General features: G+C 42.3%; 1 protein-coding gene across 2 annotated transcripts in view; it reads right to left on the bottom strand.

Annotated features, from left to right (window-relative positions):
- The window catches only part of afg2a (AFG2 AAA ATPase homolog A), a 164,014-nt gene continuing 147,181 nt past the window's right edge, over positions 1-16,833 (bottom strand). For both annotated transcript variants that reach the window (XM_060901226.1, XM_060901227.1), the window contains exon 16: positions 1-415. In XM_060901226.1, the coding sequence (XP_060757209.1) occupies positions 236-415 (180 nt within the window). In that variant the 3' untranslated portion in view covers positions 1-235. The remainder of the gene's footprint in view (positions 416-16,833) is intronic.

The following is a 16,833-nucleotide window of genomic DNA, read 5'->3' as shown; positions in this document are numbered from 1 at the left end:
TGAAGTGATGTGACCACGTTTAATGTTGTAATACTTTATCCTTTTGACATTTACACACTAGGAGTCGGGACAGTATATATTGAGCACAATGTTGATATCCTATCACCTAGGTTCACAAAAGGTTATTTGGTTTGGATTCTTTTGTGTTCAGATCTTAGTCCGCTGGTGCACACACACACACACACACACACACACACACACACACACACACACACACACACACACACACACACTATCAGTGAAAGGATCCAGAGCCGTGTTGCCGCTGGTAGTCAGCGTACAACTGAAGAAGCGAGTCCGGCACCCGAGGCTTTACGACTGCCAGGGCGGATTCAAAATGGCTGACAGTGATGTTTTCAGCTTTCATGTCCTCCTGCAGGGCAAAAAGTGCAGCTTCACGACACACTGCGGTAATCTGAGAAAAAGAAAGAGAGCCAGAGAAAGTGATATTAGAGTAACATTTGGCAAATTAACTGGTTCCTTTTAGGCTTATTGATAAAACAAAACAGGGCATGCTAACGGGGCGGTGTGTTACGACCTTGAAAAATCCCAACACCTTTTCTGTACCTGATACACTCCGACCTGTGACACATACACACATCATGACAGGTCTACTGCTGTCCTGAGAACACTCCTCTGGCCTACGGTGGTCCTGTTCCATTCAAGGACAGTGCGAATGTGACATAACACCATGTGCAGTATTACGAAAGTACGTGTGACTCTATGAATGAAATACCCAGCATCACAACAGTCTGAAGAAATGAAGCAACAGCGGATCAGCATAATGGCACAATGCCCTGACCACAAATTAGCACATGGTAAACACGCACACACGTGCACACTCACCCGCCTCCCTGCAAAATAATTTCTAGTAATTACAAGTGACTATTTTTATCTCAACACCAAAGCAGCCCTTCAGGTGAGTGCTGTGTGGGAGCATGCCCTCAGGACTCGCCGCCTTCACACAGAAGATCGAGAAATGACTCCATCATTTCTGACTTTACACCTCAACGACTGGGAGTATATGCGCTTCCTTCAAATCCGATCAGAGCCTCATCCTGTAAACTACACTTGTTTTTTTTTTTTTTTTTAAAGGACCCTCAGTACCACTGTTCATATGATGTACTTACTCCTTAAAAGGAGACCCATGGGCAGAACATGTGAGACTCTGCACAAACAGTAACCAGAACTCAAGACTGACCCAGAACACGACCACCATGCTGCCAAATATACACTCCTTTTATTCCCAAATACCACAGGGTGCACTTACTTTATGCAAAAACTCTATTATGTAATTGATTAAAGACCTAACCGAGGATCGTGCTGCACGTTCAGTTTATATCTCAACACTGAAGTAGCTCTTGGAGACAGGGATTTGAAATCAAATGTCCAATTAATATTTACACATGGAAATTTACGAGTATTCAGAATCGAGTTGCGCAACCGCTTTAGTTATTTTTCCTCAGCTCCTCGTTCAGATTTTGCAGTTCAGATTATAAACTGGCATGCACGTCGTTGACGCCTTTAACATTACCGTTTTTTTCCCCAAAGTCGAAGTGTCCAAGACCACCACCTTGAAAAGTACCCACTTTTAAACCAATAAAAAAAAGGATAGAAAATACGGACCGAAGAAGGAAACATAATTTTTTTTAACGCAGTACAACATAAAATAAAACTAAGAGATTATTTAAAAATGAAAATTAACAAAAGACTAAACTGATACTATATTCGTGCATCTCAAAATGGTGGATTATCGTGAAAAAGTTCTTTTTTTTCCCCGTAATTTAATTTAAAAAGGTAAACGTTCTTATAGTCTCCATTCCTTCCATGTAAAGTGAAATATTTCAAGGCTTTTTTGGTTTAAATTTTCATGATTATGGTTTACGGCTCATAAAAATGAGAAATCCAGTATCTCAAATGATGAGAATATTTCATTTCGAGTTTGAGTAAAATAGTATAAATACTGTATGTCTCTCGATTTAGTTCAGTCCACGCAACCACAATCATGGGGAAAACTGCTGACTTGAGACTTGTCCAGAAGATGATCATCGACACCCTCCACAAGGAGGGCAAGCCACAGAAGGTCATTGCTGAAAAGGCTGGCTGGAAAAGGTGCACAAGCAACAGGGATGACTGCAGCCTTGAGCGGACTGTCAAGAAAAGTCGATTCAAGAACTTGGGAGAGCTTCACAAGGAGTGGACTGAGGCTCGTGTCGGCGCATCGAGAGACACCACGCACAGACGTCTTCAGGAAAGGGGCTACGACTGTTGCGTTCCTAATATCAAGCCACTCCTGAACCAGAGACAACTCTAGAAAGAAGCGTCTTATCTGGGCTCGGGAGAGAAATTATGAAATTACCAAAAAAACCCAACCCACTTTTTCACAATATTACAATATTTTGAGACACACTCGTAGACGAGTGAGAAAACGGCAAGCATTAAAACAAACATCAAATCGGAATTGAGTATTTTGATACATGAACAGTCCTAACTGAAATGATCTCATTAAAATCACTGTAAATTTGGTTTCTCAATATGGCTTCCACTGGCAGCTTATAAAAGAGCACTGTAATATCTCATGGAACCATGAGATACTACGCTGAGATCACAAAATCATAAACCGTTATCTACTTTTATTCAGCCAATTTGTCCGGAAGTCCATTTCCACAACGATAATAATAAGAAAGTTTCTCGTAATGGTTGAATATCTCATTATAATGAGGTAATGTTCTCATAATTATGACTTTCTATCTCACGATAATGAAATCCTATCTCGTAATAATGACTTACAGCTTACTCTCTCATAATTATAACCTGAGTTCTCAGAATAAGGACTGAATATCTTATAATCATGAGACAACATTCTTATCACTGATTTTCGATCTCATCATAATGACGCTGCTTACCATTTCATAATTTTGACTTAAGACCTCATATGTCATCATAATGAGAGAATGTCAGGATTATGACTTGCTATCTCATCATCATGAATGTTCTCATAATTATGAAATCCTGTCTCAAAATGATGACTTGTCACAATGACGCCTTAATGTCTCATGAGATAACGTCGTCATAATTATGATTTTCTCTTATAATAATGAGATCCTGTCTCACGATGATTTCGTAATTCATTGTGATGACTTGCTATCTCATAATAAATGACATTGCTTACGAGCTCATAATTAGGACTCAAGTTCTGAGAAGAATGATTGAATATCTTATAATAACGCTATGTTCTCATAATTATGATTTTCTATCTCATTATTATGATTTTCTATCTATTAATAACGAAATCCTCTCTCGTCAAAATGACTTTTGGCTTACGATCTCACAGCTATAGCTTAAGTCCTCGGAATAATGATTTCATACTTTATAATAAGAGAACGTTCTCAGAATTATGACTTACGCTCTCAAAATGAGGCCTTCATATCTCATCATACTCGCGCTCTCAGAGCTCCGACATCCAAAGTCATAATGATGAGACGTTATCATTGTGATGACATACTCTGCAACAACTTTTTCTGAAGCGACAGAAACGGGCTTCCGGAATTGTGTGTTGCTAAATTAATAGTTCATTCGCTCGACTCCAAAACACAAACTTCAGAATGACTTCTTGTGGTTCCATTAAACTGCCAGACAGCGGTGCTGGACTTTATGCTGCAGCTTGCTTGAGCCGTTATCGTGCAACACAATTGGCTTTGATCCAAGATCAGAATCGCGTGTAACCGAGACACGCCCCAGTCTTCTGGAAAGCCTCGAGTTCTCGTGCAACTGCCTGAATTGTGCTTTAATCTGGAGTGATGTCTGAAGTCTGAATGCCCGTGTGTGCAGCTCTGGTGTTCGCTCCTCACGACTTGAATATTGTCCTGAATGTAAACCTGTGTTCTTTTTTAGAACTTAAAGACTATAACTCAGCTCATACCTAAATCCTGCAGTATGCACTTTTTTTTTTTGGTTCCTAAACTGTGGGTTCAAGTGTGCACATATTTGATATTTGTACCTTGAAACCTGCATTATATACCGTACCATGTCATGTGTATGTGCAGATTTGATCTGTCGATAACTTGTTTTCTCTTGTTTTACTCACTCTTTTTTTTTTTTTCCTGTCAACAAAGAGACTGATTGCTTCCTCTGGACCAGCGAGACCCACGAGATTATGCGAGAGAGAGAGGAATGGGCTAGCAAGCCTGCCTGGAGTTCATCAGTGTGTTTTCTCTTTCTCCCTCGCTCCACTCGTTTTCGGATATGACTCATGCCTGAAGCGGTGTGTGTGTGTGTGTTTGTGTGGAGTTCCCTGAGGTCAAAGCCAACACGGCAGGCCTGATTGCATAATCACAGGAGAATTATAAAATGAGAAAGAGAGAGAATGTGTGTGTGTGTGTTGCCATGATTCTAGGAAATGAAATGGAACGCAGCCTTCACTTTCGAGGCCATTCAACAGGGTGTTAGTGAAAGCCTAACCGCTCAGATTGGGCCATGCAAACCAACAACCACGTCTCGGTCATATAATACGAGATGACATTCTACGACAGCGCCGCTGAATTCTTGATTCTGATTGGTCAGAAGGTGTTGGTTGATTTTTCAATGACAGCAGCAGTATATTAGTCCTATTTTCAGAGCTATATTTTCACAGGGGCTTGGATGATGGATGCTTGACAAACGAATGTAAAAAAATAGGAAAAAAAAAAATGTACATTTTGTATCAGACATTTGCTTCTTTCATTTCGCTAAAACGGAAGCGCGAGAGAGATTGTATCGAACGGGCTATTAATAAGCAGTGAAAGATCTGCTCTGGACCACGGCTGCATCATCCTTCCTGTTGTGTGCACTTCATATCAACCTCAGAACTTCTCTCACGTCCTACTTTCCTCCTTCTCGCCCTTCGTCCTCAATCTTTCATTCTCATTTTATCCATCCATCCCTCCCTTATTCACTCGCCCCATCGTTATCGCTCTCGCACCGTCACCTACTCTTTCACTTTCTCCATCAGATAACTCCATTCTGCTCCGTTTTCATTCCCCCATCACTCTCTCACTCGGTCAGTCTCTCTCCTTGACTTCCTCTCACTCCCTTTATACTGTTTTGCCCTTCCATAATCCACAATCCACTTGTTCTTCAAGTGCAAGCTCAAGCTCCATTTTTCAACTCTCCTTTTTCTCCATCAACCTTCGTTATCACATTCTTTCCGACCCTTTCTCCATCTTTTTGTCTTTTGCTCCATCACTGAATCCATTTCTCCTTCATTGTCAATTCCCTGTCAATTTCTCTGGCCCAGTACATGATTTTTAGTAATGCAAATTCCTGTTTTAGGGGAAAAAAAATTCTTGAAGCTTCTTTGCTCCCTAAATGGGTTCTACGTCTGACAATGGAACAGCTTTTTTTTTTTTTTAGGGCTTCTTTATGACACCCTTATAAAAATGGCTGATGAGCAAAATACACATGAATCTGGAATGATTGACAGTCGCACAGGTGTTGAGAGCTGACCCTGTGGAAACCCCGCCCCCTTGCACCCATCTCACCCTCTTGCCTGGACTTGATTTTCTTGCCTGAAAGAGACACCGCCCTCACTTCCTGTTATGGAAAAGGGAGACTGTTTTGAATACAGCCATTTTTATTTTTGACTTTGCGAACACGAGGCAACATGTACAGCAGTGAGTGGACGCCAAACCTGCATGTTCCATGCAAACATTTCTACTACTGTATTTCAAAACATTTTCTCAGTGCGATTAATTCTTAAAAAAAAAAACACGAAATGAAATTAAAGACTTTTACTGTTCCATTGTCCCTATATATACACTGGGAATAGATCACACTCTTCCATGCAGATTAAAATTCTCCATATGCGGTCAGTCAGTGTGTATGGACAGGAAGTGTGTGTGTTCTAGAAATTGTCTGGAGACTAACCCAGGCCCAGTGAACATTGCTCTGGTTTGTTTACAGCTGATCAGAGCGATTGTAAACAACCTATTAAGCAAAAATGCTAACTCTGCACCCGACCAATCATAGCACAGAATTAAACACTGTTCCAAAACCACAGGTGTTCTACAGATGTGGGGTTTTTGTTGTCCCCCCCCCCCCCCATTTTATTTTTTTTAATCAAAACAGAAGGTCCAGAAACTTCTCGACCTCAAGAACTGAAGCTTGTAGTGTGCAATAATGCCTGCAGCAAGCACTCTTTTTACACTTAAACCCTGAAGAACGGGCTGATTTATACCTAAACCACATGACATGCACTTATTTTATCCCTAAACTCAACAGTCATCATGTGCTGCATACCTCGGACCTGAAGCATGAACTTATTTTCCACCTAAACCTTACAGAAATCACTTATTTTATACTTCATCGTTATTGTCAACGACTATTTTGCACCTAAACCCTGTATGAAGCACTTTGTTGATAACATAAACTTCATAGTAAGCATTTATTTTGTTTTTATAATATATAAATGCACACTGGTTTGAGACTTTATATATTTTTAAAACCTGTAGTCTTCAGGGATTTTATACCGACAACATAGTATGGACTGATTTGGGATCTAAAATCTGTGTTATATATACCTATCTATACCCAACACTTCCAGTATACATTAATTTTATACCCAAAACCTCTAGTGTACACGAACAATATACTTAAAACGTGGAGTATAAAATGATTTTATACCCAAAACTTGTAGCATACACCGATTTTATACTTAAAACCTGTAGTCCACACTGATTTTATACCCAAAACAAGGACTATACACTGGTTTTCTACCTTAAAAATTGTAGTATACACCAATTTTACACCTTAAAACTTTTAGTATTCACCAATTTTATGCCCAAAACTTGGGGTATCCACCAATTTTATACCTGAAACCTGTAGTCTCCACTAATTTTTCCCTAAAACTTGTAGTATACACTGATTTTAGACCTAAAAACCTGCAGTCCACATTGATTTTACATCCAAAACCCATAGTATACACCAATTTTATACCTTAAAAATTGTAGAATACACTGATTTTATGCCCAAAACTTGTAGAAAACACCAATGTTATACTTAAAACCTGCAGTCCACACCAATTTTATACCCAAAACCTGTAGTGTACACCGATTTAATACCCAAAACCTGTAGTCCACACTGATTTTTACCCAAAATCCATAGTATACACCTATTTTCTACTTAAAACGAGTAGTATACACAAATTTTATATCTTTAAAATTGTAGAATACACTGATTTTATTCCTAAAACTTGTACCATACACCGATTTTATACTCAAAACCTGTAATCCACACCAATTTTATTCCCAAAACTTGTAGAATTCACTGATTTTATACCTAAAACCTGTTGTCCCCAATGATTTCCCCCAAAACCCATAGTATACACCGATTTTCTACTTAAAACCTGTAGTATACACCCATGTTATACCTTAAAAATTGTAGAATGCGCTGATTTTATGCCTAAAACCTGAAGTACAGAACGATTTTATACTTAAAACCCATAATATACACAAATTTTATACTTAAAACTTGCAGTATACACTGATTTTATACTTAAAACTGTAGCTCACACTGATTTTTTTTTCTCAAAACCTGTAGTCCACACCAATTTTATACCCAAAACTTGGAGTGTACACTGATTTTATACCTAAAAACTGTAGCCCACACTGATTTTATACCCCAAACCCATAGTATACACCGATTTTCTACTTAAAACTAGTAGTATATATGAATTTTATACCTTAGAAATTGTAGAATACACTGATTTTGTACCTAAAACTTGTAGCATACACTGATTTTATACTCAAAACCTGTAATCCACACCAATTTTAGACCCAAAACTTGTATTCACCAATTTTATACCTAAAACCTGTTGTCCCCACTGATTTTCCCCAAAACCCATAGTATACACCGATTTTCTACTTAAAACTTGTAGTATACACCCATGTTATATCTTAAAAATTGTAGAATACTTTATGCCTAAAACCTGAAGTACAGAACGATTTTATACTTAAAACCCATAATATACACAAATTTTATACCTTAAAACTTGCAGTATACACTGATTTTATACCTAAAACCTGTAGTATACACCAATTTTATACCTTAAAACCTGTAGTCTACACTGATTTTATCCCTAAAACCTGTAGTATGCACCGATTTTATACCTAAAACGTGCAGTATACAACCGTCAACTTCAAACCTGTCGTCTCCACCGATTTTATACTTAAAACCTGCAGCATACAACTGTCTACCTTAAACCTGTAGTAGACACTGGCTCGATACCTTAAACGTTTCTGATACACAGATTTTATACCTTAAACCTGTAGCCTACAACCATTTTATACCTAAAATTGATAGTATACACTGATTTTATACCTTAAACCTGCAGTTTACAACAATTTTAGACTTAAAACCTGGAGTATTCAACAACTATAGACCTAAAACCTTGAGTATACACTGTCTTTGTACCTTAAACATTTAGCATACACGAATTTTATACCTAAAATCTGTAGTATACAACCATTTTATACTGAAAACCTACAGTGTACAACAATTTTAGATGTGAAACCTGTAGCAGACACCGATTTGAGACCAAAAACCTGTACGATACAATGATTTTATCCTTACAACCTGATGCACTCATTTAATCCTGTAGAATGCGCTTGCCTGAAATCCTCTAGCATGAAATTTTATACCTAAAGCCTGCATATATTTTATATGTAAATGTTTTAGTATGCATCTATTTTTCACCTAAGCTCTTTAGCGTGAGCTTATTTTATACCCACAGCTTGTCGTATGCGTTTATTGTCAAGTTGAGAGAAATAGGAGTGAACATTCATTAGAAAGCCAAATACTGCACTCACAGGTGCTGTACACATTTTGGGAGATTTTTTTGTTTCACTTTAGTCTTCTGGAACTGTGTGTGTGTTTATGCAGTGTGTAAACAGCATAGATGTATAATTGCTTGTACGAGGCGGCCATCAATCAGCGGATTAAGTCATATGTCAAAATGAATACAAAAGCAATCAAAGCTTGAGGAACTCTCTCTCTCTCTCTGTGTGTGAGAGAGAGAGAGAGAGAGAGACAGAGAGAGAGATCTGAATAACAGTACCTTGAGTTAATGTCGTTTCCATGCAACCAGCCTGTACACAAACACTCGTGCAAATAAACACGTCTCCTGCGTTTCAGTTAGCTTCACGTGTTTATACAGACTTAACAGTGCGTGCACGCACACACTATAGCATAATGTCGGACTAAACAACTTTAATGCCTGACAAGCAGAGAAAAGGACATAAGTTCCTTACACATCTGACAGACACACACACACACCCCAATTAGGTTGTGCATTCTTTGTGTGTGCGTGTGTGTATTTACTGTGTGCAACTGAGGAAAAAAACAACATTTGACTCCAACATGGCCTGGGAAAATGCATTTTGTTTGTGAATGTGAAGGAATTGCACACGCACACACACACACTAGGGTCTCTGCACTCCTGGTGAATTATGACAGCTTCCATTTCCAGCTGCCCCCCCCAAAAAACAAACAAAAACAACAACAACACCACCACACGCTTTTTATTTATGCAACTAAATACATTTATTTTAGCATCGGGCAAGTACTATAGATCATATATACACGCATGCATTTATTTTATATTTATATATATATATATATATATATATATATATATATATATATACACACACACATACATACATACACACACACACACACCGGTATGTATGTGTGTGTGTGTATGTATACATGTATGTATATATGTATGTGTGTGTGTATATATATATATATATATATATATATATATATATATATATATATATACACACACACACACACACACACACACACACACACACACACATAACTGTAACCGAGATATCGGTATTCGCAGATTCACCACAATGCACCATGAGGCCTCTCAGCCACCACATTATTCATCCTTCTTCTATTTCTTCTTCACACTCTAAAATGAACAGCTGTCTACAGATGTGATGTAAAGTTTTTCCCAAACCCTGCAGCGACAACTAAAACGGTTACGCCTTTTTCTGCATAAGCTAATGTCAGTATTGTGTTGAGACGTTTCCTGTGTGAGTCTCGGTCATTAGCTTGTGCATGTAACGTCCAGCATTACTTCAGGATTAGCAATGTTAGCGCTCTCCCAATTAGCCATTAGCTAGCGAAATGGCTACGTTAACTAGTACAACCCCCCAAATCAGAAAAAGTTGGGAAGGTATGTTGAAAAAGCTGAAAATAACGATTTGTAAATAACTGTTGACCTGTACTGCCCTCAAAACAATACAACGTGTGCAGAATGTAGTTTTGCATTGTGTTGTTGAAACCTCCTTGGAAAAGATGTCGTCCTGAAGGCAGTATAGGTTGCTCCAAAATCTCAATGTACTTTTCTGCATGAACACTGCCATCACAGAAGTGTAAGTTACCTTTACAAAGGGCACTGACAACCTCGGCTTTTGAACTTGCTCCTGGTAACAGTCTGAACGGTCCTTTTCGTCTTTGGTCCAAAGCACACGGCGTCCATTTCTTACTCCGTATTGTCGTGCCTGACAAAAGTTTGCCAAAGTAATCCCGAGCCCACGTGGTTATATCAGTTATAGACGAATGACTGTTCTTGACGCAGTGCCATCCGAGGTATCGGAGATCGTGGGTGTTCAGATTTGGCTTGTGCCCTTTACACACTGAAATTCCTCCAGATTCCTTGAATCGTTTTATGATCTTATGCACCAGAGAGGGTGAAACGTATCCAAATCCGTTCATATCTGTCTTTGAGGAACAGTGTTTTGAAACGTTTCAATAATTTTGTCATGCGTTTGTTGATAAACTGTAGATCCTCGGCCCCTTCTTTGTTCCTCAGAGACTCAGCCTTTCCTGGATACTGATTTTGTCCCAAATAGTAATTACAGTCACCTGTTGACGTCACCCGTTTCAAATCACATCATTATTTCACTGTTTTACCTCATTACTAGCCCTCAATTGCCCCCGTCCCAACTTTTTTTTTTTTCCTGTGTTGCAGGCCTGAAATGCAGGAATGGATGTATATTAACAAATGAAAGGAAGTTGACCAACAAAACATGAAATATCTTGGGTTCATCATTCTGACTGCAATGAAATACAAGCCAAAGTAAATTTAGAAAATCACCCTTTTGTGTGATGAATATATTTATATTTTCCATACCGTCCCAAATTTTTCTGATTTACAGTGTTGCTTGAAGTTACTTGAAAAATTATGAGCCAAATTAGCTGGTCCGTTTTCTCTGCAAACATTTGCTTCATTCATTCTTTCTCCTTTACATTCTTCGTTCCAACAAAACATTCTTCCTTTTTCTTTCATTCTTTGTACCATTTTCATTTTCTTTGTGTTCCCATGTTACATTAACACTATATTTTTTGGTTTTTCCAAATGTATTTCTTTTTTCCTTGTTGCAATGTTTATTACTTGTTTTCTTTCTTTCTTTCTTTCTTTCTTTCTTTCTTTCTTTCTTTCTTTCTTTCTTTCACATTCTTCCTATTTTATTCATTTTCCTACCTTACATTTTTGTCATACAGTTTTCATTCTTTCCCCAATCTTACATTCTTTCTTCCATTCATTTTTCTTTTTCTTTCTTTTCCCTATTTGGTCTTCTTTCCTCCAATCAAGGTTTCTTTCTTTTGTCATCTTTCTCCGATCTTGCATTATTATTCCAGTCAAGTATTTTTCCTTTTTCCCCTCTTTCTTTCTTTCCACATTTACCATCTTTCTTTCTTAGATTCATTTTTCCCCTTTTCCCCATCTTGCCTTCTTTCTTGCAAAATAAGCCATCTTCCTTTTCTTTCTTCCTTTCCCTCCCCCACTCCCCTATCTACCTATCTATCTATCTATCTATCTATCTATCTATAGAGAGCGTGCACGTGACGTCACGAGGTCACGTGATATTTGTTTATCTGCCATCTTGGACGGCATGGCCGCGCATAGAACTTAGATGAACCCGTTCTAATTATCAAGTGTGTGGGAGTAGATCTTTCGAGAATGGTTACATCTTGTTCAGCATTTGGTTGTACCAATAGACAGGGCCAAAAGGAGGGCCTGTCATTTTATAGATTCCCCGCAGACGAGGAGAGACGCGCAAAATGGGTGTCCGCTGTGCGAAGAGAAAACTGGAACCCCAGTTCTACCAGCTGAATTTGTAGTGAACACGTCATATCAGGTAGGTGTAATCTTCTAATTCAATACTCCTAGTACATCTGTTAAGTTGATTTTCGGATTGAATGATAACTGCATACTTAGAAACTCGACAGTACAGTGTTTGTGGCCGTCAGTCCGCTTGATCTCTAACGTTTAAAATGGCTATGCCTAGCCCTACTACCCTGGCCTAGTCTATGACAATGTTTGATCTTTTTGGCTCATATATGCCTTTGAAAGGCCAATCCATGTTAGGGATGGCGAAAACTAAAAAAAAATCTTGACCGACCACCGAGCCTCATTAGCCGGTTAAAGTCGGTTAACCTAGGAGTTTAAACAGGGATGCAAACGGCGTGCCTTTTTCACGGCTGAATCGTGCAGATCCATTTTTTTTAGGGGGGGCGTTGGAGTGTCTGAATAATTTCATCAAAGTAAATTCTGTATTAAAATTACTAAATGAGCAAATGCCGTTACAGTCCATGAAACAGGAAGTATAAGTATGAGAAGAAAACAGTAAATCAGAAAGCTGCGCACATTTGCGCAGCTTCCGCGCAAACGTGCGCAGCTTTCTGATTTACTGTTTTTCAGACAAAAACATACATATTTACAACCCTGTCATTATCTGGAACTGAGTTTAGATTTCGAACATTCTTACGATAAAATGTCCTGCATAGTCTCTTTATGATAAACGTCTTAACGCCACTTACCCGTGAGGTTATCAAGCAGACATTCTTCTTCGGAATCTTCCAGAGGTATAGTTGGGATACCCATCCCGCAACAAAATATTTATAAGCTTCCAGGCTCTTGTAAGCTTTGAGGGCTTTGCCAGTGTAACACGATTCACGATTAACAAGAAAATTGTAAATGTCGTGGTAGGCCAGATCGGGCAAATCGCCGGCACCGCAGCTCCGAATTTCCCTGAACAAGGATTGCGGCAAGTTGTACGGATCTGCGATCCCCAACCTGGAACACTTTTCCACGTAACGTTGCCTCACGTCACCTTCAAGATGCTGAAGAAACTTAGACAAGTTATCGCACGATGTAGATGGGGTATTTTCCGAATTTTCTTGGGGATTACTCCCTGGATCCATTACGCTTGCGCAAGGTAAACAATCCTGATGCCGTCCAATATGGCGGAGTAAACACGGACGGGTCACGTGACTGCACATCCTCTATACACACAAAACGATCTATCTTTCTTACATTCATTTTTTCTTTCTTTCCCGCCTTACATTCTTTTGACATTCATTTTTCTTTCTTTTCCCGATCCTGCCTTCTTTCCTCGAATCAAGGTTTCTTTCTTTTGTCGTCTTTCCTTGATCTTGCATTATTATTCCAGTCAAGTATTCTTCCTTTTTCTTTCCTTCTCTCTCTATTTCTTTCCACAATGACAATCTTTCTTTCTTAAATTCGTTTCTCTTTTCTCTATCTTGCCTTCTGTCTTCCAAAATAAGCAATCATCCTTTTCTTTCCTTCCTCCCTTTTCCATCTTCCAATCAAATATTCTTCCTTTTTCCGTCTCTCACTCTCTCTCCCCATCTATCTATCACACAAAACTATCTTTCTTACATTCATTACCTCCGCTAAGGAGGTTATGTTTTTGGTAGCTGTGGCAGCGGGGGCGTGGTCAAGCGCCAGTCTGTGACAGGAGGGCGGAGTCAGGGGAGGTAAGTGGCAGAATCACTACACCTGACGTCAATTAACCTGTGTTTGTGTGTGTCTTCCCAGTGACTGCGCCCTACTTAAAGAGGGAGAGCAGAGAGTCTCTCCCCGAACCAGACGCCGAGTGTGTGTGTGTCTGTAAAGTTCACATAGTTGTTAGACTGAAAAGTGTGGCAATAAAACGCTCTATCAACCCAAACTCTGTCCTGCTGTCTTCTGTACTCCACACTTCTACACGAACCACTACAGTGGTGCTGAAACCCGGGACCTGGAGCACAGACGCCGAACCGCCCCATGGAGTCTTCCCCGTTCGCTGACCTGGTCCACGCCCTCGCCACGGCCCAGCAAAGCCAGCACCAGGCACTAGTCACGCTCCGTAAGGAGCAGGAGCAGCGTTTCGAGGCCCTGGTGTTGGCCCAGCAAGAGGATCAACAGGCGTTCCGGCACCTCCTCGCGTCGGCGGGGACTACCGACGCTCCCACCACGTGCCCGTCCCCCCTCACCCTGACAAAGATGGGCCCGCAGGATGACCCCGAGGCTTTCATCATGCTCTTTGAGCAAGTCGCGGAGACCTCGGGGTGGCCGATGGATCAGCGCGCGGCGCGCCTCCTCCCCCTGCTAATGGGAGAGGCGCAGCTGGCCGCGCTACAGCTCCCTGCCGACAGCCGGCTGGCCTACGCGGACCTTTGCCGGGCCATCCTCCAGCGTGTGGGGCACACCCCCGAACAGCAGCGCCAGCACTTCCGCGCTCTGCGCTTGGAGGAAGTCGGCCGGCCGTTCGCGTTTGGCCAGCAACTCCGGGACGCCTGCTGGCGGTGGCTGAGGGCCGACAACCGCGACGCCGAAGGGATCGTTGACCAGGTGGTGCTGGAGCAGTTCGTCGCGCGCTTGCCAGCAGGAACCGCAGAGTGGGTCCAGTGCCACCGCCCGGCGTCACTGGATCAGGCCATCGAGCTGGCGGAGGACTATTTGGCGGCTGTTCCGGCGGCAGGACAGCAGACAGCCTCTTCTCTTCTCTCTCTCTCCCTCCTCCTGTGTCCCGTCCTCACCCCATTCCCCCACCGCGGAGGCGGGGGCCGGCCCCACCCCAGCCGGCCCGCCGCACCCGCGGTGCCCTCCTGTTTCTCTCTCCTGCGTCTGTCTCTCCCCCCCCTCAGGTGAGTGAGCCCCAGAACACCGGTGCAGAGAGGAAGCCCGGGCCGGTTTGCTGGCGCTGCAGGGAGCCGGGCCACCTCCAACAGCAGTGCACGGCAATGGAGGTGGGCGCGGTGGTTCGGATCCCCGACGCACCAGAGGCCGCCCTCGATCGAGCCGGAGCGTATCGCTTACCGGTGATTATTCACGGGGATACATATCAGGCGTTGGTGGATTCCGGTTGTAATCAAACCTCAATTCACCAAAGCCTGGTGCAAAATGAGGCATTGGGGGGAGCACAGGGGGTGAAGGTGTTGTGTGTGCACGGGGATGTTCACAGCTACCCTTTGGTGTCGGTCCACATTTTTTTCCGAGGGGAAAAATTCATAGTAAAGGCGGCGGTTAATCCTCGCCTCACCCACTCGATAATTTTGTGGACTGATTGGCCGGGATTCGGGGAGTTGATGAGCCGTTTAGTGGAGAGTGGGTCCTGCCATACTTCAGCAGGGGGAGGTCCCGGTGTCACCTTGGCGGGAGCAGCTGTCACAGAGCCATCTACGTCATCTCCGCGTCAGAGTGAGGAGCCACAGGCCCCTCCTCCCTCTCTCGGGGAATCCCTCGCGGATTTCCCGTTAGAACAGTCACGAGATGAGACTCTGCGGCATCCGTTTGACCAAGTGAGAGTAATCGATGGTCAAACGCTCCCGCCGAACACCACCCCGTCCTCATCTCATCTCATCTCATTATCTCTAGCCGCTTTATCCTTCTACAGGGTCGCAGGCAAGCTGGAGCCTATCCCAGCTGACTACGGGCGAAAGGCGGGGTACACCCTGGACAAGTCGCCAGGTCATCACAGGGCTGACACATAGACACAGACAACCATTCACACTCACATTCACACCTACGGTCAATTTAGAGTCACCAGTTAACCTAACCTGCATGTCTTTGGACTGTGGGGGAAACCGGAGCACCCGGAGGAAACCCACGCGGACACGGGGAGAACATACAAACTCCACACAGAAAGGCCCTCGCCAGCCCCGGGGCTCGAACCCAGGACCTTCTTGCTGTGAGGCAACAGCGCTAACCACTACACCACCGTGCCGCCCACCACCCCGTCCTTCCCCTATTTTTCTATTATGAAGGATAGATTATACTGAGTGATGCAGGACACTCAGACGAAAGAGCAAGTCACGCAGCTTTTAATTCCAAAGAGCCGCCGGGAATTGGTATTCCAGGCGGCTCACTTTAATCCCATGGCTGGACACTTAGGGCAGGATAAGACACTAGCCCGAATAATGGCCCGATTCTATTGGCTGGGGATTCGCGGCGACGTTCGAAGGTGGTGTACGGCGTGCCGCGAATGCCAGTTAGTAAATCCAGCAGCCATTCCAAAAGCACCTTTGCGCCCTCTACCATTAATCGAGATCCCGTTCGAAAGAGTTGGGATGGATCTCGTCGGGCCATTAGATCGGTCGACACGAGGGTACCGCTTTATATTAGTTCTGGTGGACTATGCAATGCGATACCCGGAAGCGGTGCCTCTGCACAATATCTCAGCACGCAGTATTGTGGAGGCGCTCTTCCGCGTTATCTCCCAAGTTGGAATCCCGAAAGAGATTCTGACTGATCAAGGCACCACGTTTATGTCATGGACACTGCGCAAACTGTATGGGTTATTGGGGATTAAGCCGATCCGCACCAGCGTATATCACCCACAAACGGATGGTTTAGTGGAACGGTTCAACCGCACCCTCAAGAACATAATTAAAAAGTTTGTAAGTGAGGACGCACGTAATTGGGATAAGTGACTCGAGCCCTTGCTGTTTTCAGTGCGAGAGGTCCCCCAAGCCTCCACGGGGTTCTCC

Source organism: Neoarius graeffei, chromosome 20, assembly GCF_027579695.1.
Source record: "Neoarius graeffei isolate fNeoGra1 chromosome 20, fNeoGra1.pri, whole genome shotgun sequence".
NCBI classification, from domain to species: Eukaryota; Metazoa; Chordata; class Actinopteri; order Siluriformes; family Ariidae; genus Neoarius; species Neoarius graeffei.
This window is presented reverse-complemented; position numbering and strand designations above follow the sequence as displayed.